Source organism: Zonotrichia albicollis, chromosome 2 (assembly GCF_047830755.1).
Source record: "Zonotrichia albicollis isolate bZonAlb1 chromosome 2, bZonAlb1.hap1, whole genome shotgun sequence".
Classification (NCBI taxonomy): domain Eukaryota; kingdom Metazoa; phylum Chordata; class Aves; order Passeriformes; family Passerellidae; genus Zonotrichia; species Zonotrichia albicollis.
The window spans coordinates 88,879,399-88,903,053 of NC_133820.1; the positions used below are offsets into that span (position 1 = coordinate 88,879,399).

A 23,655-nucleotide genomic window follows, 5' to 3' on the forward strand; every position below is an offset into this window, starting at 1 on the left:
CCTAGGCTCATAAAAAGGATGTACAAAGGACAAAGTGAACCTCAGTTATTCAATCTCTTAGATTAAGTTTATTCTAAATAACTTTTGTAAGGAGTACAGTTGGAATACAACAAATTATTTACTTGGAAAGAATTGGGGGAATATCAAACAAAATACGTTAAAATGCACAAAAATCACAGCAATCTTCAACTGTGAAACATTTCATCAATTTACCAATTATTTACTTGCCCATCATCTGGGAATCTGAATATTATTTCAGAAATAACTGAATGGGATATTTTTCCCAGAGAGCCATTTCAGGCTTTTATAGAACAATTATTTCAACTGTTTCTGCAGCATCTTACACTATCATTTTTATCAAGTGTAAGGTGCACAAGAGCTTCTTTCTTTTTAAAATATATTCACACTTCCTCAGCTGCTTAATCAGACACCTCTCACTCTTGCTGCAGTTTCATTTGCCTGACAAGCTACACTTCAGACCTCATTAGATTCTTCCCACTTTTTCTCCTCCCAAATGTTCCTTTTTTCCTAACTTGTTCTTATTCTAACCACTGTTACTTGTCAATACTTGTTTGTCCTTAACAATAAATCATAAGCATGCAGCCTACCAGGAAGGAGAGAAATTAGATATGAATGAAAGAAACTTTGACATCATTGTTTTTCAAACTGAACATCTTTTAGTGAAGAGAGAAAAAAAGTATTCAAGTTAGTGGTAAAGCAACCTTGAGTATCATGGATAGATGAAGGTAGACTGTTCTGAACAGTTTCTCTTTCTCACTACATTTTACAGTCACTTTAGTTCAGGAGACTCTGATCCTATTCAAACTGATTTCAGGTGGGGTGGACTATTTATGTATTTATAATTATATATTTACAAAATTTATTTTCCTTAGTGCTGCTTATTCATTTTATCCACGCCTTCATAACACACATGCCTGAAGAGGAACTGTGCTCTGAAATGTACTGCTGGCTAAAGTATTCAACACAAATGCTAGTTTGAAAAGATGCTGCAGATATGGCACACAGGTTTTCGTTAACTATTTTCCAGAGACTGAAACATATGTTGCCCAATACATTGTATCAGTCAGTGGCACTTGCATTCACACAAATCTGGGATCTGCCACTCAAAAATGAAAAGTAAAAATTTTACTTCCAAGTTACACAAAATCATGGACTGCACATCCCACTGCATTTATACTTTTCTAAACCACCTCTCTCAATTTTTTTGATAACATTAAATACATACCGATCTCAGACTCTCCCGGGTGACGTCTTTGAATGTGACTTTGTAAAAAGGAATAGGTCATAAAAGCCTTTTCACAAAATGGACACTACAAAAAAAAAAAAAAAACAGTTAAAAAAACATTAGTAACATCTTTCTGGTAAATATAGTGGTTAAGGTTTTGAACAGGTTATTACATTTTGTTCAAATGCAAAAAGAAGGTAACTTCAACAAATTCCATCTCACAAGAATAAGAACAAAAATTCTCATGGTACCCAATTTCTGTAAAGTCATTAGTATATTAATGTTATTTAACATTTCACAGCGGTGGTGATGACCAAAAATCTGATTGTGCTAGGCACTGTACAAACTGAACAGAACAGACTCTGGCCAAGCAAGTTCAAATTCAGATGTAAACCACAGATAATGATTCGTATATGTAGGTAGAGAACTATAAAGAAAAGGCATGACAACCCTCTTCAGCACAACACACAGACTCCAGCCAACCAGTAGCTCAGGTGCTCTTAAGATTCATGCAACACCACAAAGTAGAGCACCACACAGCTGGAGAAAGCCAACAATGATGGGTTTCAGTATATGAGTTGTAAGATAGCAATACTCAAAGGACATGTAAAATACTCAGATATTTCAACCAAGGTAAAGCAGCAGTACACAATTTTGTAAGAAAAGGTCTGTAGCTACATTAGTATGCCACCTAGAATCCTTCTAAAGCACAAAGTTCTTTCAATTACTGTTTCTATAATTAACCTACTAGTTTTGAATATAAATTTGAAGTCAAATTTGGATCCCACCCTTTTTGAAATATCCTTTTTGTTCATCTTCAGAATACATTCTACTAATGTTCAGAATATGTTTAAAATAGGTGGGTTGTACAAGGACAGAAGCTGCATCTACAAACACTGTAACATGTGCATGAGGGCTCCTCATCACTTGAGGGTCATTCATTACCTCTATCTCATACTTTTTTAAAAATAAATACATTTTAACAAAACACAGACACTCAAAAAAGTCATCTTACTTATCAGTGTGATATGACAGTAAGAAACCAGCTTAATAGGTTCAAGATCTTGTCACCATAATCAATGCCAGAAGGAGGATCTGGGGAGCTACAGGCCTGTCAGCGCAACCTTGGTGCCTGGCAATGTTCTGGAACAGATCATCTTCAGTGTGATCACATACAGGACAACCAAACAATCAGAACCAGGCAGCATGGGTTTAGGAAAGAAAGGTCCTGCCTGACTAACCTGATCCTTTTATTACCAGGTGACGTGCCTAGTGGGTGAGGGAAAGGCTGTGGATATTGCCTATTGGACTTCAGCAAAGCCTTCAGCACCATCTACCACAGCATTCTCCTGGAAAAGCTGGCAGCTCATGGCTTGGACAGGTGCACTCTTCTCTGGGTTAAGAACTGGATTGATGGCCAGGCCCAGAGATTGTGGTGGTGTCACATCCAGTTGACATCTGGTCACTGTCATGTCCCCAGGGATCAGTGTTGGGGACAGTCCAGTTTAATATGTTTATTGATCATTCAGTGTACCTTAAATAAATTTGCAGACAACACCAATTGAACAGGAAACTGTTGATCTTCTGGAGGGTAGGAATGCTCCGCAGAAGGGTCTGGAGAGCATGGATTGATGGACAGAGGCCAACTCTATAAGGTACAACAAGACCAAGCACCAGGTCTTCCACTTCAGCCATAAAACCCCCTGCAGCATTACAGGCTTGGGGCAGTGTCTCTAAAGCTGCTCAGTGGAAAAGGACCACAGGGTGCTGGTCAGCAGCTGCTGAACATGAGCCAGTGTGCCCAGGTGGCCAGGAAGGCCAGTGTCACCCTGGCTGTATCAGCAATAGTGTGGCCAGCAGGACCAGAGCACTGATTGTCCCTCTACAGCCAGCCTTGGCGAGGCCATATCTCAAATCCTGTGTCCAGTTCTGGGCCCCTCACTACAAGAAGGACATTAAGCTGCCGGAGGCGATCCAGAGAAGGGCAATGGAACTGGGGAAGGGTCTGGAGTGTAAGACCTACCAGGAACAGCTGAGGGGGCTGGAGGTGTTCAGCCTGCAGAGAAGGAGGCTGAGATCTTACCACTCTTTACAACAAAGGGTGTAATTACACAGGGTTCAGCCTCTTTTCCCCAGAAACAAGTGACAGGACAAGAGGACTTAGCCTCAAGCTGTGACAGGGAAGGTTCAGGCTGGACATCAGAAGGAATTTCCTCATTAAAAGGGTGGTTAGACATTGGCATGGACTGCCAAGGGAGGTGGTACTGCCAAGGAAGTCACCACCCTGGAGATGTTCAAGAAATAAATGAACACTGCACTTAGTGCCATGGTCTAGTTGACAAGATGCTGATCAGCCAAAGGCTGGACTTGATGATCTCAGAGGTCTTTTCCAAGCTAAATGATTCTGTGATTATGTGAGATTCTCAAATTTCATATTATATTTAAAATGCTGCCACTGGTAGTCAGGTATCCTATAAAATACATTTTTCAGCAAACACTAAGGCCATGAATAATTAAGACAAATTTTGTTCAGCAAATGCAAGACCTACTATAAAACCAAAATAAAGTGATATAATATGGCAGCAAAGCATTACTGCCAACCAAGAGGGAGCTTACAGTGTAACAGATTGCACATGATTTACAGAACTAAATTGGCTGTGAAATAATGTTATCCATTCAAGCACAAACTTCATGTCAGTTTGACTTGCTGGTAATGAAAGAAAGCTCTTACTGCAGGAGACAGGATTAACATAGGGAACATTTAAGTTTTGAATTATGCAACACTTTTCTTGCAACTACTTTTCAGTGTTAACTACAATATGCACTTTATGCCCACATTGTACGAGAATGCAAGATTTCTGAACAAAATATTAAAAAAGTGAAAAATATTAGTTAAAATTAAATTTTTATTGCTCACATGAAGGTACTGACCAACAAGACTTAAATTTATTGCTTGTAGGTATCAGTACCATTTAATAATAGCATTTCATGGTTAAACTTCTGTTGATCTTGGATGAAAGGCATTACATCTGAATTCCAAAACATTTACATTAGATGTAAAGTGCACCTCCGCTAAAAAAGGCTTATTTGTAAACAAGTAACAGGCATATTTGCAAAACATCCAAGACTTTGAGGGGATGGAATCTGAACTACCCTCTCAGGAACACCAGAAAAGCCCCTATATCTGGCAACAAAGATCATGGCAGAGAGAAATATCACAGAGCTGTTGTTTACTGATCACACTACTACCCTGCATTTACAAACACTGGGAAGAGTTTTAATTATTTTGGCATTCAAACTCAGAATCCTGAAAACACTGTAGAACTTCAGGTATTGTTCAACATCATTCCCTAAACTTATTTTTTTCATGTGAACTTAAATAACTTCTCGAGAAGAGAAATAGAAAAATGAAAGGGGAGAGGGGAGATCATAAGTTTACTTTGTATGAATCAAATTATAAATGGGAAATAGATTTCTATCTCTGTTTTACTGCAAATGCCATTGAACAGATTAGCAGTGAGACAAGTTCACTACCATGTTTTTCAGCTTCCACAGAGACAGGTGCACACTACAAATATTTCCAGAAAACTTTATAACATTTGGCAATCACAGTATGAGAACTATTTAGGTTTATACATAAAATGGCACATTTATTTTTGCAACACACAACACACTACTTTGTGAGCTGCATAAAGGTGTTTTTTTTAAATAATACCATATCAGCAGCTTGTCCTTGAGACTAACACTTGAATGCATGAACCTTGCTTCATGTATAGTTCTACTCTTGGGGCATAAGGTACCTTTTCCCTTACAGAAACACTTGAGCCAACTTAGCTGATGTCTTAAATATTGAACTTTAAACATACAGAGCTAGCCTGAAATCATGTCAAGTCTGCCTCCAGTGTACCCTTTAGACTTCAGATTACATTTGAAGCTGAAATTTGCATTCCCAAAACCTGAAAATGCTGATGCTGAAAAATACTTAGACCAAACTACCACACCATTGTAGTGAGACAAAAAAGCCCTCCCAGTTTAAACAGAGTGCCACGACACTGTCAGTCAGAACAGCTGTGTATTAAGGTTCTTAAGGGAGACCCCTTAGGAACAGATTGCTGTGGAATCAGAGCTGAGCTAACTCACTGAAGCTCTTTACCATCTTGCCTGAGTCCCCTCTCAGTCACACATACAAGCAGAAACTTTGAGCCTGGAGAACATCAGGGCAGGACAGTGCATTGCTGCTCAGCATCAGCTCCAGTGCATTTGCCCTGTGTATTTTCTGACCACGAAGTTGGCAGACAAGGAAAGACAGCAACACAACAAAGTAGCAACATGTTTATCATAAGTTTTGTATGTGTGTGTATCTGACATTTCAGATGCATCTAAAGCAAATCCAAGAGTAAAGAGCATCTGTTAGTAAAAAGAGGATTTGTTAAAGATGATGTAGCATTCTCCAAAGAGTCTCTGAAACACAGATGGAAAACAAGTGCCAGCAATGCACTTCCTTTTGCAAGGTCACTGGTCCTTGCAGTTCCAGCCTTTCACCCAGCAAGCAACTGCACGCCAGCAGAGTGTGGCTGCTCTGCTGCCCATCCCAGCAGGCTCAGAGCTGACAAGATGGGGGCGACTGGGCCACCAGGCCCTCTCCTCTCACCTGGTGGTAGTTGGCTCGTGCCTCCAGCATCATCTGCTGGGTGCTGATCATCTTCTTTCTCCGCCGGCATTCCTCCTTAAGCCCCTGGATATCCTGCGAGCGCTGGGCCACCTCCTTGGCCAGCTGGTCACGGTGGGCCTGTGTCTCTCTCAGGGCCTCCTCCAGGCTGCCGAGCTGGGCGCTGAGGTACTCCTGGGAGTGCAGCAGGTACTCGGTAGAGAGCTGTGCCAGGCGCAGCAGCTTCAGCAGCAGCGGGTCTGCGGGGCCCTGGCAGTGCGGGCAGCACTCCCGCTCGGCGTTGCAGAAGGTGACATGCTCCAGGAGCGCCTGCAGCACGGCCACGTCCCCCTCCCGCGCCACCCGCTCCACATCCACGGTGCTCAGGCGCCGCCAGTCCGGGTTCTCGTGCCGCACGCGGAACTGGAACGCGGGAAACGCCGCCGGCCCCGCGCCGGGCCCGGTTGCAGGCGGGTGATAGGTGCGCTGGGAGAAGGGCTGCGGGAGAGAGACACGGCTCAGCCCCGGCCGGCGCTCCCCGCCCCGCCCGCCCGCCCGTCCTGGCGCTCACCATGCCCGGGCTCCGTCCCTGCGGCTCCGCTCCGCGCCGGCGTCCTCCGCGTCGCTATAGCAGCCCCGGCCTGCGCGACGGGAGGCGACAGTGACGCCGGGCTGTGCCGCCTCCCGCCCGCCCCGCCGCTCCCCGCCCCACGGCCCTTCCTTCGGCTCCGTGCTCAGCACAAATCCCGTCCTTCTCCCTCCCGGCATCCTCCTCCCGCGACGCCTCCGCAGCCTCCTGGCAGCGCCGCGCTAGGGAGCTCTGTCCCGCGGGTCCCGGTGCTCCCGCTGCCCCGCACGCAGCGCATCCTTTACCATCTTCACACGCTACTCGCATCAACAAACGTGTCCTCGGCTCCGCTCTTATGTTTTTGCATCCTTGACACAGCTACACAGCACACGCTTTCTCGCTCCACATTCCTTTCACTTCTTAGAAGTCTGTACATGCCACCCTGCTTGCACGTTCACTGCACCAACGTGCCTCCCTATCCTGTGCCTCCTCCAAGCTTCTCCTGACTCCAGCCCTTCGCAGTCCTCTACTCCTGTGCTGTCCTGTGCCCTTCTCCAGCCACGGCTACTCAACTGTCTCCCAGATGTGATAATATCTGTCACCTCCCCACCATAAGCATTCATACGTATGTCGTTTCTCTGTACATCTTCATGCTGCTGCACCCTCATGTGCCTCAGCGGGTAGCTCCATGCAATCTCTCCAGTGCAACTCCGTACCCCTCCCAATGCCCACACACCTGTCAGCTGCTTGCAAACACCTTCCTCACCTTAACACAGTCACAACTGGCAGGCCGCTTCCATGTGCTCTCGTCACTCATCAAATCAACACACCTTGCCTGGTATCAGCACACACCAGACTCACTCCTGCAACCACACAGCCCCATAACCTCACCACATCTGTCATTCCTGTCTCATTTTACTGAGCCCAAACACTTCAGCCCCGTGAAGCACCTCATGCCTCGCACAGATCACCTACTTTACTATCCAGGCACAAATACTTTTCTTCAACACAACCAACAACTTCTGCCTCTCCCCACCTCAATCTCCAGTGCTCCCCAGTTTGGTGTTTCCCTTGCTCCTGCTCAGTTGCTTCAACACTATTTCTAAGCAGCAGCATCCTTCTCCTCCATCATACAAAATTAATCTATTCCACTCTTCTCCAAAAGCCTGCTCTTCCTGTTACCATTTCTTAATATTTCAGTCCCCTAGCTACATCTGTCTTACTGCCATGTTCCACATTTGTACCTCCCTAACTTTTCAGTACCTTCCACACATAGTTTCTCATCCTCTTGGTCATTCCTAGATACATACCTCTCCAAGAACAGCCACACAATATATATCTTATCATACACTCAATTCCATAGATTCCTCTACATGATGCATTATAGACTCACAGAGATGTTCTCAAGGGACCTCTGGTGATCATCATCCAGTCCAAATTTCTGCCACACACTAGTTCACATCACCTGTGGCATTTAAGATGAACAGACAATCCATGACCTCCCTGTACAACCTGTTGCATGTCTGTGCTCTCCTCCTGATGAAAACATTTTTCTTAATGTCTTGCTGAGTATCTGCTTTTTCCAAGATTAAAAATTGGTTTGAATATTTTTTACCCCAATTGTTCAAGTAACTGTAGGCCACTATTAGAGGGCCCCTTTTCCTTCTCTTCACCACACTAAATAAGCCCAGCTCCTTCACCTTCTTCTCACAGACCATGTAGATCCTAATCATGTTAGGCCTCCTCTGTCCTCTCTCAGCTCCTCCACATCGTTCATACTCCCTCTTAGTATTTCCCTCCATCTGCCTCCTAGGAACTTGTAATGAACCTCACCTCTCATCACATCACCCTCTCCAATATAAACAGTAACATGTCTACCAGTAATCACAATATAGAACTACTTCCACAAAAATATCAGTAATGTTGCTACATGCACCAACACAAACACCCTCACAAATTACAAGCTCTTAGTTTTATGTAGATTTCTATGTAGGTTGCTTTTTGGACCTTGAACCTTAAGCCTACTGGTCACACTTACACCCAAGATTCAATTCCATTTAGATTCTTCCATCACTTACCAGGCCACTTCTTTTTAATTTAGAAAAGGTACTGTGTGCTGTTTGCAACATTGCAGTCTCCTGCAAGAATGACATTTTTGCCACCTCCTTTTCCATGAACAGAGTCGCCAGCAAATCTTCAAAGAAATCTATTTAACTTTTTTTGATGTATATCACATATAACTCTGCCATATTACACATAATGAAATCTAACTCTCAAAGATCTAAGCCCAATATGTGCTTCATGTATTTGACATAAGAGAAATTTCTTTACATAAAAACCATGTGAATTTGAAAGCTACCACTTTGTGTGTCAAGCAGAAGAAGCCTGAAAAAGCACACATTAAATATGGGCCTTTCATTGACAGATGCATGGGCTTAATTAGAAAAAAATAACCAAACACTATTTAAAGCCAGCAAAGGAAACCACACCTGAGGACAGCTTATTCTCGTCAACCAATGTTTCTAGTCAGGAATATCCATACAGATTTGGAGCATGCTGCTCCAACCAAACCTGCTTTAACTGAATGTGACCATACAGTGGTACATCATCTATCCATCATATAATGGTCTTTGTTGGAATGCACCTTAAAGACCATCTAGTTCCAACCAGCTGCCATGGGCAAGGTCACCTTCTAGTAGACCACGTCACTCGGAGCCCCATCTAACCCGGCCCTGAACACTGCCAGGGATGGGAGGGGCACCACGAACTTATAAAGGAGTCACAAGCCGCTCAGGCATCTCGATGGAGACAGAAGAAGTACGGACAGACGGAGGCAGTACTTTGTGGTCTTTTTCCCCTTTTCTTTCTGCCGGATTTACTCTATTCTGGGAGCTGTGCCCATGAGGAATTTAGGGTCATCACCCACCCCCGAGGCCTCCTCGGTCAAGGCTGGCACCGCTTGCTCCCCCGGCCCCCCTCCTCTCCGGGACGGGCGGCACGGGGGGAAAGCGGCGCTTCCCCGCGGCGGTGTCCGCGGGCCAGGCCCAAACCCGGCGCTTCGGGAGGCGGCCGAGCACGGCCGGGCCTGCGGGAGGCCCCGAGCCGGGCTCCATCTGCCTGCCAAACCCTCCGGCTCCGCTCCGGAGCGCGGCCGCCTCGCCGCTCCCTCCCGCCTGCCCCAGGGGAGAGGCCCCGCCGGACTCTGCCTGCCGCCACCCTCCTGCGCCCGGGGTGGGGGCAGAAAGGAACACCCCTGCGCTCACCTCCGGCTGCAGCTCCGCGGGTCTCGGCGGGCGCCGCAGGGCGCGGAGGGGCGGCGGGGCTGCGGCCGCTCCCGCCCCGGCCGTTACCGGCGGTGCCCCCCGGCCTCCGCCGGGCCCGTCCCGCGCCGGCCCCGCTGCCCCGAGACCGCCCGCGGGTGGCGGCTGCGGAGGGGTCGGCGGCCGAGGCGGGCGAGGGCTCCCCCGCTGCTCGCCGACTCTCGCTCCTTGAGAACCTGCCCGGCAGATGTTGATGCCCAGGCGGGATGTCCTTTGTCTTGATCCGGTCCCGAGCTTCTCCGACCGAGAAGCAGCCTTTTCTCTCCCTTTTTGTAAAATGCAAAGGAAGTTACAACAAGCTTTGGAAAGGCTGCCTTTGGAAATTCAAGGCACGTTTTGCCACGCAGTCGCCGAACACGACACGTTTAAACGTGTGGAGCAGCGAACTTCTTGGCGCGATGGGGAGTCCCCGCCGGCGCGGTGCGGCAGGGCAGCGGTGGGGCGGGGGCAGGAGCCCGCCTGCCCACCGAGATGGATGCGGGGTTTAGGGCTGCAGGAGCCCGTCTGCCCACCGAGATGGATGCGGGGTTTAGGGTTGCAGGAGCCCGCCTGCCCACCGAGATGGATGGGAGGTCTTGAGGAGCTGCAGGATCCCATCTGCTCACCGAGCTGGAGCGGGGTCTCGGGATGTGCAGCATCCTGCCTGCTCACTGAGCTGGAAAGGGGTTTGTGGGGCTGCAGAGACTCGCCTGCCTGCCGAGCTGGAGGGAAGCCCGAGGGACCGAGAGCGTAGTGATAATCTCCAACGGGAGGAGGTGAGGAGTTTTCTGACGTTTACAGGAAAACACCATGTTCCAGTACCAGGATAAGGCTGGGAGTATGCTTTCCTGCAGATATCTTAAACGAAGTAATGTCAGGTGAAGTTGTTATTTTCAATGAAAATATGTATTGTATCATGCAGATAGAATAATTCCAACAGCTACAGATTACCTCAAACCCTTCTGATTTGATTCCTCTTCTCTGTAAGGGTTTTGAATTGTGTTTTTCCATTATAAATGCTGTGGAGCCTTTGTGGCCACAAGGAAAATTTCAAACAGTTTGTATTTAATATAACTTATGCTGGCAAATTCAGTGATGGAAGTAATCATTAGACATTTACAACACCTAATCTTTATTTAGGAATTCCATTTGGCATGGGATACACCACTGTGTTTTCCAAAGTACAGACTTACTGAGACACCAATTTACTTTTCGGAACTATGAAATTCTGTTGCGGCAGTGTAGATGTGGGCACATATACTGCAAACACCAGCTTTAAGAAAAGAGGTAATCATTCAGGTGCTTCCGTTTTTGAAGCTCCAAGGGTACCTCAGCATGCTTCAGTCACTCATGGGTGTTCAATCCAGAGGATCAGGCTAGTCTGAAGGAAAACCTGAACATATATCAAATATGGACATGCAGTCCTCAGTACTAATGACTTTTGCTTCTGCAGATATGCATCTGTTGGGCTACTAAAGCAGGCATTGCCAGAAGAAGATGCTTTATGAAGGCTTTAGTGTGGTAAAGCTTAATTAAGAGAGGACTTTGAAAACCTGCAGTGTGACAGTCACAGCCTCTATGGGTCAGGCCTGGAGGCAAATATGCAATACAAGTTGGTGAGCACTTTATGTGAATAGTTGTAGCACTCAGAAAGCAAGAGGAACAAGTGCAGACCCTTGGGTGCCCAAGAAATTTTATACCCCATGCCCTTAGAATGCCCTAATGACAACACCACAGTCTGTTCAGCATGCCTTTTAAAGATGTCTCTTGCTATGAATGTTGTTTTTATATCAAAGTAAATTCTAATTGTGTGAAAAAATGCTGGAAATGCACTTCAATTGATGAGGGGAGAGGTATATGAAGTGTGCAGAAATGTGGATTTTGGTTGCTTATTCTAGTATCTGTTTAATACAAAATATACAAGCAGACCTTGGATGAGAGCTATAACCAAGATTTTTATGCTGAAGGGGTGGTTCTCACCCTTTCATTCTTTTACTCTTGATTTGTTCCAGAGCTTGATTAATCTTTAATTATTTGCTGTAAGTGGTACAGCCTCACTTGGCAAGGGTGGGTATTCTTTAACCCACATTAGTGCTGAGTTCTACCTTTATATACCTTTTGGTGACAAAAGTACTCTCCTAAAACATGTGTGGATTTACTAGGAGAGGACCAAGAGCATTGCAAGGTATTTGTGAAGCTCATAGAGGAGCACCTGGAGAGCAACTGGAGAGCAGAAAAAGGAGAATATTCTGATTGTGGGGTGAAATAGGATGACATCTGGGCAATGGCTGTTTGGGAAATGGCCTGAGTAGCAGAGGTACTGGGCACTGAGGGAGGCTGGGCAGGGACAGCCAGGCCTGGCAGTGCCCCCAGAGCACCAATGCAATGTGTTAGGTGAAAAAGTTATTTGTCTACTTTGTACTTTGGAGGAGGACTACACATGTAGTACAAGATGGTTTAATTTGAGAGGGCAGTGGACAAACTGTTTTGGGAACTGAGAAATACACTCTTCAGCAGCCTCTCTCCTACAGCGTTCTCAGAGTGACGCATACAAGTAATCATTAACTCTGGTGGAAAGCTGACTTCACCAGAATGGTGCAAGTATAACAATGAGTCTAGCCAGATTCTTACTTTATTTAATCTTTTCCTTCCTGACAGTTCCCACCACAGCTCATTTTTCAATTTTCAAGTGAGCTTAGTTGCTGGCTGGGGTTAAACCGTGACAAATATCTATAATACTTCCATTTGTTCAAACTTTCCACCGCTCAGTTTACCTCAGGAAATAATCTATGTATTTTTATCACAGGAAAACAAAATATTTAAAAGAAAGGTAGAATGAACCACTCTCCTGACCCCTTTGTGTCACTTCCTTCAATCCAACAAATGCCACCAGCCACTATTAAGTAGTTTGAATAGATGATGCTCTATGTAGTTTAATAAATTTTATTTTCAAGTTTAGGTGCTTCAGACTCTTTTCAAATTAAATCTTTTTTATCTTCAATAAAACAGTTTCTCTTGAAAGTTTCTCTTTACATAACAAGTCTAGCTGGATTTTATTGAGATGGCCAGCTCATTTATCTTCCTTTCTTCCAAACTCGGAGGGAATTAACTATAGAGAAATGTCTGCAAAGACACTGAAACCATTGATGCAATTGCAGCAACAGAAAGGTCACACAAGCAAGTACTTGGATTTTAACACTTAACTACCTCTAGATGAATTTTTAATGGTATACATTAGATATTTGTTGCTTTTCTAACAACTACATTGCACTTTTTCACTGATGTGGCTATAGCAGCCTGCAGTTGGGTGGGTAAAAGAGGATGCTAGATGGCATCACAGACCAATGGCATACATGAACTTGTAAAATACAAGAACTTGTAAAATGAGGGGTGTTCTGTTGCCAGTGGCTTGAATGAATGTCTTGAGAGATGGAAACATCCACTTAGGAAGGAAGAGTATGGAGGTGTCTGCTGGAGGAGGCAGAGGTAAGGCTGCACACATACATGCGCTAAATTCTGGTTAAAGTGCTTGGAAGTGCAAGCTTTGTTCGGTGTTTTGGCAGACATAAAGTAAGAACAAACACCTTCAGTGATGGCGCAGCACTTTGTCAATGGTATTTTTCACAGTTTATAAAATCAGAGACATTCAAGAGAAACAAAATAGCTTCCTGGTATCACAGAGGTTTGAAATTTGGAGTTGAGCTGGGAAAAACATACGTAATTAATGATACGTAAACCAAAACCAGTTTCAGGGAAATCAAAACTAGTTATGCCAATAGACTGAACTTCAGAAATTGCTTCAATCAAGAAACGGGAAGAGTTCAAGGTTAACATTTTTCATATATTTTCAAAATAGAATAATTTATTTCAGAAAAATAACAGTATCTCAATATTTGAAGCAAATGGTATTGATTGTCAGAGTAGCATTTTAATTGAAACATATTCTATGCCCTAAAAAAATACATGTTTTAATAAGGGCATATTGTGCTAAATTTAATATTTTACTCCCTTGCCCTAGACAAGACTGGACTGGACACTCACACTTGCTTTCAAGTCCAGTGACAAAGATCAGCTTTTCCAAGTGCAAGTTTACAGCATGTAAATTAAGTTCTTGTGCTGAACTGTGGGTTGTAGGAGCCTTTCTGTTTCCATTAACTGTTAAGGAACCCAGATAAAGGAATTTCCCCACAGCTCTCTCCTGTGAACACCAATCCAAATGTGAAATTCCCAAAAGATGAGCCTACATGAACAGGAATCCCATGTTAAGCAGATGTACACTACCATTTCATTTAGCTCCATCACAGCTAAGTTTCTGACAGGGATGTACATAGGTGAGAACAAAAACGAGGTACAAGTCCTGAGATTACTATCTCTGTGTTATCATCCTCTCTCACCTACTCCTTTATGTTCGTACTAGATTGTGCATACAACACAACACTCTCTATATTACTTCTATATTGTAACAGTGATTGTCTGCTCAGTTCAGTCTGCTATATTGCTTTTATATTCCTAGATCAGGAAATTTTTGTTAGGGTGGTTTTGAATTGAGATAATTAATGAAATTCTATCAGTTGTTTCACTAAGCAAAGCTGGGTCCTCCACAGATGTAACTGTCTCCACCAAATGTCACTTTATTCAGTTCACTGTCTCTGAAGCAATGAGTAGCTTCAAAAGTCATTCCTTGCTAATTGCCGCCCTCTGATGTTACTATATATCACCAGCAGCAGCTCAGGAGAAATTCCTTAGCTTTCCGTCTTTCCAGCACATTGAACATTAGTATAGTCTTTCTCATCCACCCTATCATGCCAAACTCAAGAATTCTGAAGGAACTTGTTTGTGAAACCAGCCTAATTTTGATAAATCCATTTTAAAGAGTTTTTATATTTCAGCTATATTGCTTTGCAATATAGGGAGGTGATTGTCCCACTCTGCAGAGGTATGGCCTCACCTCGAATATTGTGTGCAGTTTTGAGTGCAACAATATAAGAAACACATGAAGCTGTTAGAGGGTGTCCAAAGGAGGGCCATGAGGATGAAGAGCCTGGAGGGGAAGCCACATGAGGAGCACCTGAGGTCACTTGGTGTTTTCAGCCAGGAGGAAACTGAAGGGAGACCCCATTGCAGTTACAACTTCCTCATGAGGGGAAGAGAAGAGGCAGACACTGATCTCTTCACTATGGTGACCAGTGACAGGACTGAGGGAATGGCCTGGAGCTGTGTCAGGGGAAGTTTGGGTTGGATATTAGAAAAAGGTTCTGCCCCCAGAGGGTGTTTGGGCCCTGGAACAGCTCCCCAGGGCAGTGCTCACAGCACCAGCCTGACAGAGCTTAAGAGGTGTTTGGAAAACTCTCTCAGGTACATGGTGTGATTCCTGGGATGCCCTGTGGAGGGCCAGGAGTTGGACTCAATGACCCTGATGGATCCTAACTCAGGAAATTCCGTGCTTCTGTGATAAGGCAAGGCTGTATTTCCCAATCCGACTTTCAGTCTCTGTAATTCTCTGGGCAAATCGTTAACTATTTTTCACTCAAGGGATGTCAAGACGAGCAGGGCAGGAGAGGGCAAAGAGACAGGTGATGAAATGCAGACGCAGCCAGGCACATGCCCCGTGCGCCTTTCAGCGGGCGGCCGGGCGGCCGCCATCTCTGCTGAGGGCCCCTGCCGACCGCGCCGCCATGTTGGGTGAGGCGCCGCACCCGGGCGGGGCCGACGCGCCAGGGCGGGCGCGCTCGCGCCGCTCCCTCACGCCCGACGGCGGGCGCCAGGCAGGGGCGGGCGCGCGCGGCGCGGCCAATCAGCGTCGCCCACGACCCTGCCCGGAGGAGCTGGAGCCGCCGCTCGGTTGGGCCCGGCCCGGAGCCGCCACTGTCGGGACCGGGGGCGGTGACGGAGGAGGAGATGGTGTCCCCCGCTGCCTCGGCCGGGCGCCTGGGCTCCGCGCTGCCTTTCCTGCTCGTGCTCCTCGATCTGCAGTACCAGGGTGAGCCGGGCCGAGGTCCCTGTGGGGCTGCGTTGCAAGGGGGGCTGTGCAGCGGCCCGTCGGGGTCGGGCCCTCGGCCGTGGTGGCGGTGGCTGGTCTCCCTTCCTCCGTCCCTCCTGCCGGGGCTGCGCGGTGTCCGCCATGGCGGCGGGGCGCACACTCCACACCCCCCCGCCGGCTTCCCGGGCCCGTGTCGTCTTGAGGGGGGACATCTTTCGGGCAGGGGTGTGAGGAGGGAGGTACGGCGCTGCCAGCTCATCTCTCGGGGCTGTGCCGAGGGGTGCGGAACGAGGGCACGGCCGCTGCCGTGACCTGTCGGGGTTAGTGGGAGATCCTGGCGGGGTGCTTGGGGGCGGCTCGCTGTGTGGGCGCTGCCCAGCCTGCTCCCGGACGGGCTGAGGCTGCCGCCCGCCGCTGCCAGGCCTCGGGTGCCCTGGTGTCCTCGAGTGCAGCTGGGGGACAGCAGTGGCCTTCTGTGTTAGCCGTGAATGTCCCACTCCCGTGTGGATTTCGTGTAGTTCCGAAGTTCAAAGGCTTTTCCAGTTGCTCTTCTCAGCCGCAGCCAATGTTAGTACCACACTTAGAGCTTCGCTGAGGCTTTGATGGTTGCGTTGAATTGGTTCTGGTTTTGTTTTGTTGTTATGGTTTCTGTTGGTTTTTTGTTGGTTTTGTTTTTTTTTCCTCCACCTCTCGCCATTAGTATTTGAAGTTCAGCTTATCTGTGCTTTGTGTAGCTTATTTACTTTCATAGTATCCTGCCAGCAACACCTGTGTAGCCAGACTTCTATTCACAGGCTGCTGTTAATTTCCTAACTCTGCTATAGAATGGTGCTTACAGTCAGGGTTTCACCTGAGGGGCATTCTTTACCTACCAGCGGCAGATGGAAGTGGAACTGAAGCTGTCAGTAATCAGAAAAAGGCTATGGGCTTAAGGAAGAAGATATAGGTTAACATTAAAAATTCAGTTGGTACACTAAATAGTGCAGCTGGTCAGGTGGCAGCAGGAACATACTGTGGGAAAGACACCCTGCATTAGGCCACGCACTGTGGTGTCAAGTTGCCTTTTTTTTTTTTTTTTTAAATATGCATTCTAGTGTTGTTAGAAGACAAATAGTAACTTTTGTCAGAGTATACTGTTTTCCTCCCCCTTAGAATGTGGTGCTCCTGCTGAGGATTCTTAATTTAGAGCTGCCAGCCTATTTCAAGTGTGTGGTTTAATGGCTATTTGGGCTTAGCACATTTCCTAATTTGAGGGACATTGTCTTAACTTCAGTTAATAAAGATGTAGAGTACAGTAATAAACTGAGAAATGGTAGTACTGGATCTTAATTACTGAATTCACTAACTTTTTCATTTGGGAATTAATTTTTCGGAATGTGTAGTTAAAGAATTTTTTGTGGGGGTTATGTTATTTAAGTATCTAGATATTTTTACCCTCACATATATTACTGGTATTTGAGCTCAAAAGATGTCATAGTCACATTTAAATTTGTATCTTGATGTCTTGATAATAGAAGTCTGCCTTTTGTCATCTGATTCATGAATCTGGAAGAGTCATTCTGTATTAATTTTGTATCTCACAGTTGATAGCAATGAATACTATTTATATCTGGCTGGTAAATACACTTAGTAAAAACGTTTTTGATTCCTCCTCTTCACCTCAATTTGTGATGAATTTGGCACAGATCCTCTTTTGGGAAGATTCATTCTTCACTGCTGTGAAGAAACAAAAAGAGGTGGCTGAGGAGGAATAAAGGAGTGTTGTTCATTTCCCCCCTTTCCTCACTAGTAGCAGGAGAAAGGAAATGTAATATGGGGAAGAGTAAATGGGATCTGAGTATACAGAGCCCAGTTAGTTACTGTCAGGCCACAAGCATTAAGTGTTTCTTTTTCTCCACTCACGTTTTTTCCCCCAAAGTTTGGGAGCTTTTTGGTTTTTTTTTCCTTGGCCCCAAATACAAAGGCTGCTTGAGGGTGAGGCTTTTCTTGTCTGCCGGTCTTTGCTGTGTTTACCAACTTCCTTTGCAAACGGAGGGAGTGAAAACTTGATGGGTGGAAGTTGCACATATCTCTACTGTATGCTCTGAGGCTCCTTGTAAACCTCAGAAATGTGGCTTCTGAAACTCTTGGTGCTTGCTTGTATCTTACTCAGCTCAGTGTAATTCTTGAAAATCATGTTAGCAAATGCACCTAAAGCAATAACCAAGCTGTTGGAAAATAACAGCAAACTTGCGATTCAGGGTCATTCTGATAACAAAAATGTTGCAAAAGCAGACTCTCCTGACAAGATAAGGCAATCATTAAGTTTCTTATAAAAAATTAATCTTAACTGCATTCATCTAAACCTTTATGACATGAATGCTGCTGCTTTATCGTTGAAACAACCACCTTTGGTACACAGCAGGAACTAATTCTGTTTATTTTCATAATCTTGTTACTCAGCTTGGGAACAAGATTTAGGAAAAAGTAGGTGGAAATTCTACAGGGGAAAGACAGGAATGTGTAGACAAATGCAACATTTTTAAGCTGTTCTCAGGTTGCAGGGCTTTCCTGAGTTCTTTGCAATGTGGATGGGACCGATTATACAGGGATGTAGTTCAAGTCTGTAGACTTAGGTGCCTACATATTAGCACCAATTACCCTAATAAAACAAAAATCGTGCCAGGAAGTTATAATTTATTTGAAGTGAGTGTATTTAACTGGAAAAACAGGTTAGCTGCACCTGCTTGTCTTCCCTGCACCTTCTGATTGTTGTCCCTTGAACAATTGTCAGGGTTAGTACCAATTATATGGAAATAGTCTGGGGGTTTGTGTTTGTTTGGTTTCTTTGTGTTGTTTTGGTTTTTTTTTTCCTTTTTTTTTTACTCTTAGACTCTAGCCCCAGACTTGCGAGGACTCCAGGCTCTGAATTTATCCAGAATATTTGACTTGATTTAACAGCTCATGTGCGTGGTTGTTTGAGGCCCAGGGTGAATATTTAACATTTAGGCAGTCTTTAGAAATTATATTCAAATTATAATACATGGAAGTTTTTAAAAATAAATTGTAAGCTTGCATATCTCTTGGGTAAATTTAGTTTCTTGGTGGAGCATGCAGGGCTTCTTCAACTGGGCCTGTATTATCCAGCTCACCAATGTGTATCTGCTGTAAGGAGCTCTGTGGGGTGGGGTTTGGTGTTTTTTTTAATGCTCCAGCTGAACTTTACTTCTTAGGCTCATTCCCAGACCAAAGAGTGCATAGGTTCCCAAATAGGTTGCAGAAAATTTGAGTCCTTGGACTCCTGTGCTTATGTTATCAGTTTTCAGATGTCTCCTGTGGGCTGCTTTATTGAGAGCAATTGTTTGCCTACAGCCAGAAAATGAATAAGCATAGATTTCTGTGAATAAACAGCTCAAGCATTGGGTCAGTGCAGAGTGTTCCTGAGAAGTTACGGTAAATGTCACTTCTCATCGTGGTTAGGCTGATGATGCAGGCTGCTCCTGGAGATTCAGGCACCAGTTTAGGATGTTCAGCAACTTGCAGAGCTGAGGTTTAATGTATAGTTTAATGTATTTTACAGGGAATCTAGAGGACTTCGCAGTTTGCTTCTTTATTTATCCATGTTGCTCCTGCTTTTATTACTTGTTTGCTATCAGTGGGCACCTTTCTCATTTGTTTGAGTAATTGTCTTCATTATTTTCAAGGAAAAAGATGGCTCTTCCACCTAAGGTATTATGTAACTGTAAAACTGTACTGTAGACAGCATGTTTGAAAGACACTAAATTGGGTAGGTACATCTTAATGTGGAAAAATGTGTTCTTGGAGCTATCCTGATGTGACTGAATGTAAAACAAGGATGCTTGAGACTGTGGGAATTGAATGCCATATTTGGGTAGATGGAAGGTTCATCAAAGAGCAATTTATGGCCCAATTCTAGGCTACCACTCCCAACTGACAAGTTTTGAAAGATTTCAGGTGTTTGTGTGGGGGGAAACAGGAGGGATGAAATTTAAGAGTTTTTAGTTGGTATTAGGTCATGTTAAATACTTCAGTCTATTTATAGTTTTATACCTGCTTTACTGCTAGCATGCTTCCAAAGCCAGGGGAATTTTTGGTGAGGCTTTTTTTCAGTTCTTAATTGTTTCATTGTGTTTCATATACTTGCTTTGTCATTTTAAAGGACACTGGACTACTTGATGATTGGAGCTTTCAGCTAGTGAAGGGAAATGGGCATGGAAGAATGTCCTTTTTTGCTGCAAATTGGACACATAAAATGGGAATACATTTTTTATATGCCTAGAATTGACTTTAAAATGAATCATTTAGTAAGATCCTCAAATAATCATTACTGATCATGTAGGCAGTTTTAACTCCATCTACTTTAACAAAAAGTATTCACTGGAAATTTGGGACTTCATGAAAGTAATTTCCATTAATTAAAAAAAATTTGCTTTCTGTCATTGTTCTAAAACAAATAATTGAGTTGAGCCCTTGAATCCAGCATGCTGACTTATTGTCAGTCTTTTAGCAGATAGAACTTTCTCTAGCGTATGTAGAGGGGATTTTGTTCATTTTAGTAGAGACAGCTCAAGGATTTTCTTGTAATGTGGAATTAAAAGAATTATGAGCTGTATCATGGGGTAGAAAGGAAAAAATAAATTAAGGTCCCAGGTGTTGAGAGCTCCTACATCTAAAATCGTGATGATTTGGTGGTAAGAAATTGCTGTTTGTTCATTACAAATACATTGTGGTTTAACCACCTTTCATTGTGAGAAGTTTGAATATACTTCAATCAGCTGTACTGTAACATTTTTATTTGGATTCTAAAAAACTCTGGAATGCTGCTGCATTTTTGTATTTAAAGTGCGTATCTGAATCAGCTCAGTGCAAAACCTGAGTGAAATAAGTTATAAATCATTGGGTTTTTATATAATGTGCTTATCCAGGATTTCAATATGTTGCCTTGTTTAAATCTAGGCATAGGGTATCCTCTTAATAAATGAAATTTTTTCTAGTGTGGAAGTTTTTTAATAGTCATAAGCTGGTGGGTAATTTGTAGTGAAATTCTGCCCTGATCTGAAGACTGCAGGAAGCAGGACAAAGGGAAAAGCTGCTGCTGAGTTGATGTACGTACAGCACGTACCTGCACTTGGCTGCTCATTTCTTCTCAATAGTCTTTCCCTGTTCGTTGAGCAGCAGCAATTTATTAGCTTTAGACTCAAACTGGCACTTGAAAGACTTACTAGTTGAGTATGGTTTTCATGCTACTGGTTAAAGGAAAAAGGATTGAGAATTTTAATTGTTTGTCTAAACTTGCAGTCCTGTAGAAGTTTGCCCTGGAAATTGCAAAGATGAGACAAGTGTAGTAGATGAGAAGCCAATCTCTAATAGCCAAACAGTTCTCAGTTAAGTATGAAGTTACCATCAGGGTCATGAATTTTAACTTAGAACCTGTGTGTATTTGCTGCATGTGTGTGTTACGAGTCCTTTCCAGATCCTTCTGGAATTGAAAGTCAGAGTATGTTACTGAATGTGTGGGTGTGTATTTGGTGCCTTGTCACAGTGGGGTGCAAAGCAATGTCTTTTGTGCTTTGACACATTCTAGTTGGGACATGCTATGAGGTTATTAGACTGCAGGGTGCTTTACAGAGTCTCAGAATCCCTTAGGTTGGAAAAGACCTCTGAGATACCTGAAGTGCAGGAGGATGTGACTTCTGCCTCTGTCAATAATGGTTTGTTCCATGTATTGTATTATCACTGTATGTGTTTGCTGTAATCAAACTGTTCATTCAGAACCTTCATCTTTCTGTTTTTCTTTAAGGAGCTGAGTGTGGAATAAATGCAGAAGTAGAAAAACAACTTGAAATGGGGAAGAAGTTATTGGCTGCTGGGCAGCTGGCAGATGCTTTGTCTCACTTTCATGCGGCCATAGGTATGTATCTCAGCGAGGTGACTCTTGTACTGAAGTACCTTTGGGTGGGTTCTTCCCACTCTTTGCTTCATGAAATATCCTGCTTTCTTGCAAATTGCATTCCATGAATCACACAATTTGGGATATCTTTATACAGCAGTTTGGACAGAAGCCAGCAGAGATGCAGTAGAATATTTGTGCTTTGGTTTTCATAAAAGAAAACTGTTAAATTAACTACACGATACATAAACACTTCAGTCACTGTTGTTCTAGAAGCTAGCTGCATGAAAGGAATTATAATTGACTCTGATGTTATTTGATGAGATATTCCCTGTCTGTCTATTACCATCAAGATCAGGTTTCATCTTTATGATGTTTTTCAAAGTATGAGTATGTCTTTGAAAGGCTGACTTTATCCATGCTTTCTCTTATCCAGTGCTGTAAAAAATTCAATGTTTAAAATAGTCTCTCTCTCTCTTCTTATTTTTTCTTAATTAAATCTTGAAGTAGGTGGTATCTCAGTGAAACTGATGCCGCAAGTTTGAGATACTGAGTTGGCAGTGGAGAGCAAAATTGTCCCTCTCCTGTAGTCAAATAGTCAGTTTGTTCTTGTTTGGTATTGTGCATTTTCAGCAACCTGAGAAGTTAAATGTTTGCTTTTAAGAATTTTAAAGCAACTTAGCTGATGAAAATCCTTTAATTGAAGCATAGAGACAGCACCAGTAAAAAGCATTGTCCATTAACACTACAGTTTCTTAATTGCATGGTGCTGTTTTAAGTTGTTGGACTTTGTTGTGATGTGTACGAGTGCATTTTTTTTCTCTGTGAAAAGAATACTGTGAAGATGTTATACATGATGAGTCGTACTGTTGATACTTTTTAATTTATGCCTTGGTTTAATACTGAGATGTAAAGGAAATATGGGTTTCTTCTGAGTTATTAATATTTTCTTCGCATTCTCCAAGATCAATTTCCCTTATATAAAGAGACTGGAGGAGGCAACTTCCTTTTTTTCTGTTATGGAAGGTCCTTGTTCCACCTAGATGCAGTCTGTTACTCCTTTGGTTTGTATGTCACTGCCAAAGCACTTCTGTGGGGTCTGTGCACAGTTAGTGCTACAGCCTGACTTTTTCCTTTATAACCGGTTGGCAAACTTGGACTTGGATTGATGAGGAGACCAGAGCAGTTCAGTGTGTGGCTGTGGGGGTCCTGGTGGTGTTGTAGAGGCAGCAGTGGTGTGAGGTGCCTGTGTGGGTGAAACCCACTGCTTTGCCAGCTGTGCACGAGCAGCTTGTACAAATATGGTGTGACCACCTCAGTTGTGACCTTTATGGGATTCTTATTTGGATGCTGATTTTAGCCTGGTTGCCTCATTTTCATCAGCCTTCTTTGGATTTTGCCTTTTTGAAAAGATTTTAAACATGGTTTGCCAACTGTGCTTGTGAGGAGGTAAGAATTCTTTCCTGGCTGTACTGCATCGTTGTAGACTGTGAGGTAAATAGATTTTTCTGTCTTGCCTCAGCCAGTCTATTTTTGGTTTTTTTGCAAACATCTGAAATAGATGAGAACTGCTGTCCATATTGCCTCTCTTCAGTTAAATTTTCAGCTCTTTCTTCCATCCCAGCTTATGCCTTCTGTCTGGGTGTCAATTGCTGTTCATTACTGTTGCTGAAGTACTGAGGCAAAACTATGTGTCAGATAATCATCTGGTGCTGGAATGTGCTTTCTATGTTAGCTTTTTCCTACCTTTCATCCTTTGTGTATTAATCAAGTTCCTTTATTTCAGCTGTTGATTTGTACCTAGCATATACCTTTAGGGCTCAGTGCTGCCTTTTTTTAAGGGTATTAACAGTTGAATTTATATGATGTTTATAATGCTGACATACAAAGAGGCATACAGCATGGGAGTGCCTGTTAAATTTCAGCTCTGGAGATTAGCATCTTCACAACCAAGATACTGTAGAGGAAGAGTGCAGATGGCTTCTTCTTGGTAATGGAGGTGGCCAGCTATGAAACTTCGTTGA

At 44.0% G+C, this 23,655-nt stretch overlaps 2 protein-coding genes across 7 annotated transcripts in view; one reads left to right on the forward strand and one right to left on the reverse strand.

Annotated features, from left to right (window-relative positions):
- DZIP1 (DAZ interacting zinc finger protein 1) overlaps positions 1-9,862 on the reverse strand; it is a 42,227-nt gene extending 32,365 nt beyond the window's left edge. For 4 of the 6 annotated variants that reach the window (XR_012579099.1, XM_074535624.1, XM_014273138.3 and 1 more), the window contains exons 1-5: positions 9,726-9,862; positions 7,856-7,927; positions 6,466-6,535; positions 5,898-6,392; positions 1,247-1,331 (exon numbers count right to left, since the gene is read on the reverse strand). Coding sequence is in view for 5 of the 6 variants with exons in the window: in XM_074535624.1 (XP_074391725.1) it covers positions 1,247-1,331; positions 5,898-6,392; positions 6,466-6,468 (583 nt within the window). In the remaining variant the exon portion in view is untranslated. Of the gene's footprint in view, positions 1-1,246; positions 1,332-5,897; positions 6,393-6,465; positions 7,928-9,725 lie in introns of all 6 variants that reach the window. The other 2 variants (XM_074535622.1, XM_074535623.1) reach the window with 2 other exon arrangements.
- Positions 9,863-15,513: 5,651 nt separating this feature from the next.
- DNAJC3 (DnaJ heat shock protein family (Hsp40) member C3) overlaps positions 15,514-23,655 on the forward strand; it is a 29,443-nt gene continuing 21,301 nt past the window's right edge. Inside the window, exons 1-2 of the mRNA XM_005495576.4 lie at positions 15,514-15,741; positions 21,542-21,652. Coding sequence (XP_005495633.1) covers positions 15,660-15,741; positions 21,542-21,652 — 193 coding nt within the window. The 5' untranslated portion in view covers positions 15,514-15,659. The remainder of the gene's footprint in view (positions 15,742-21,541; positions 21,653-23,655) is intronic.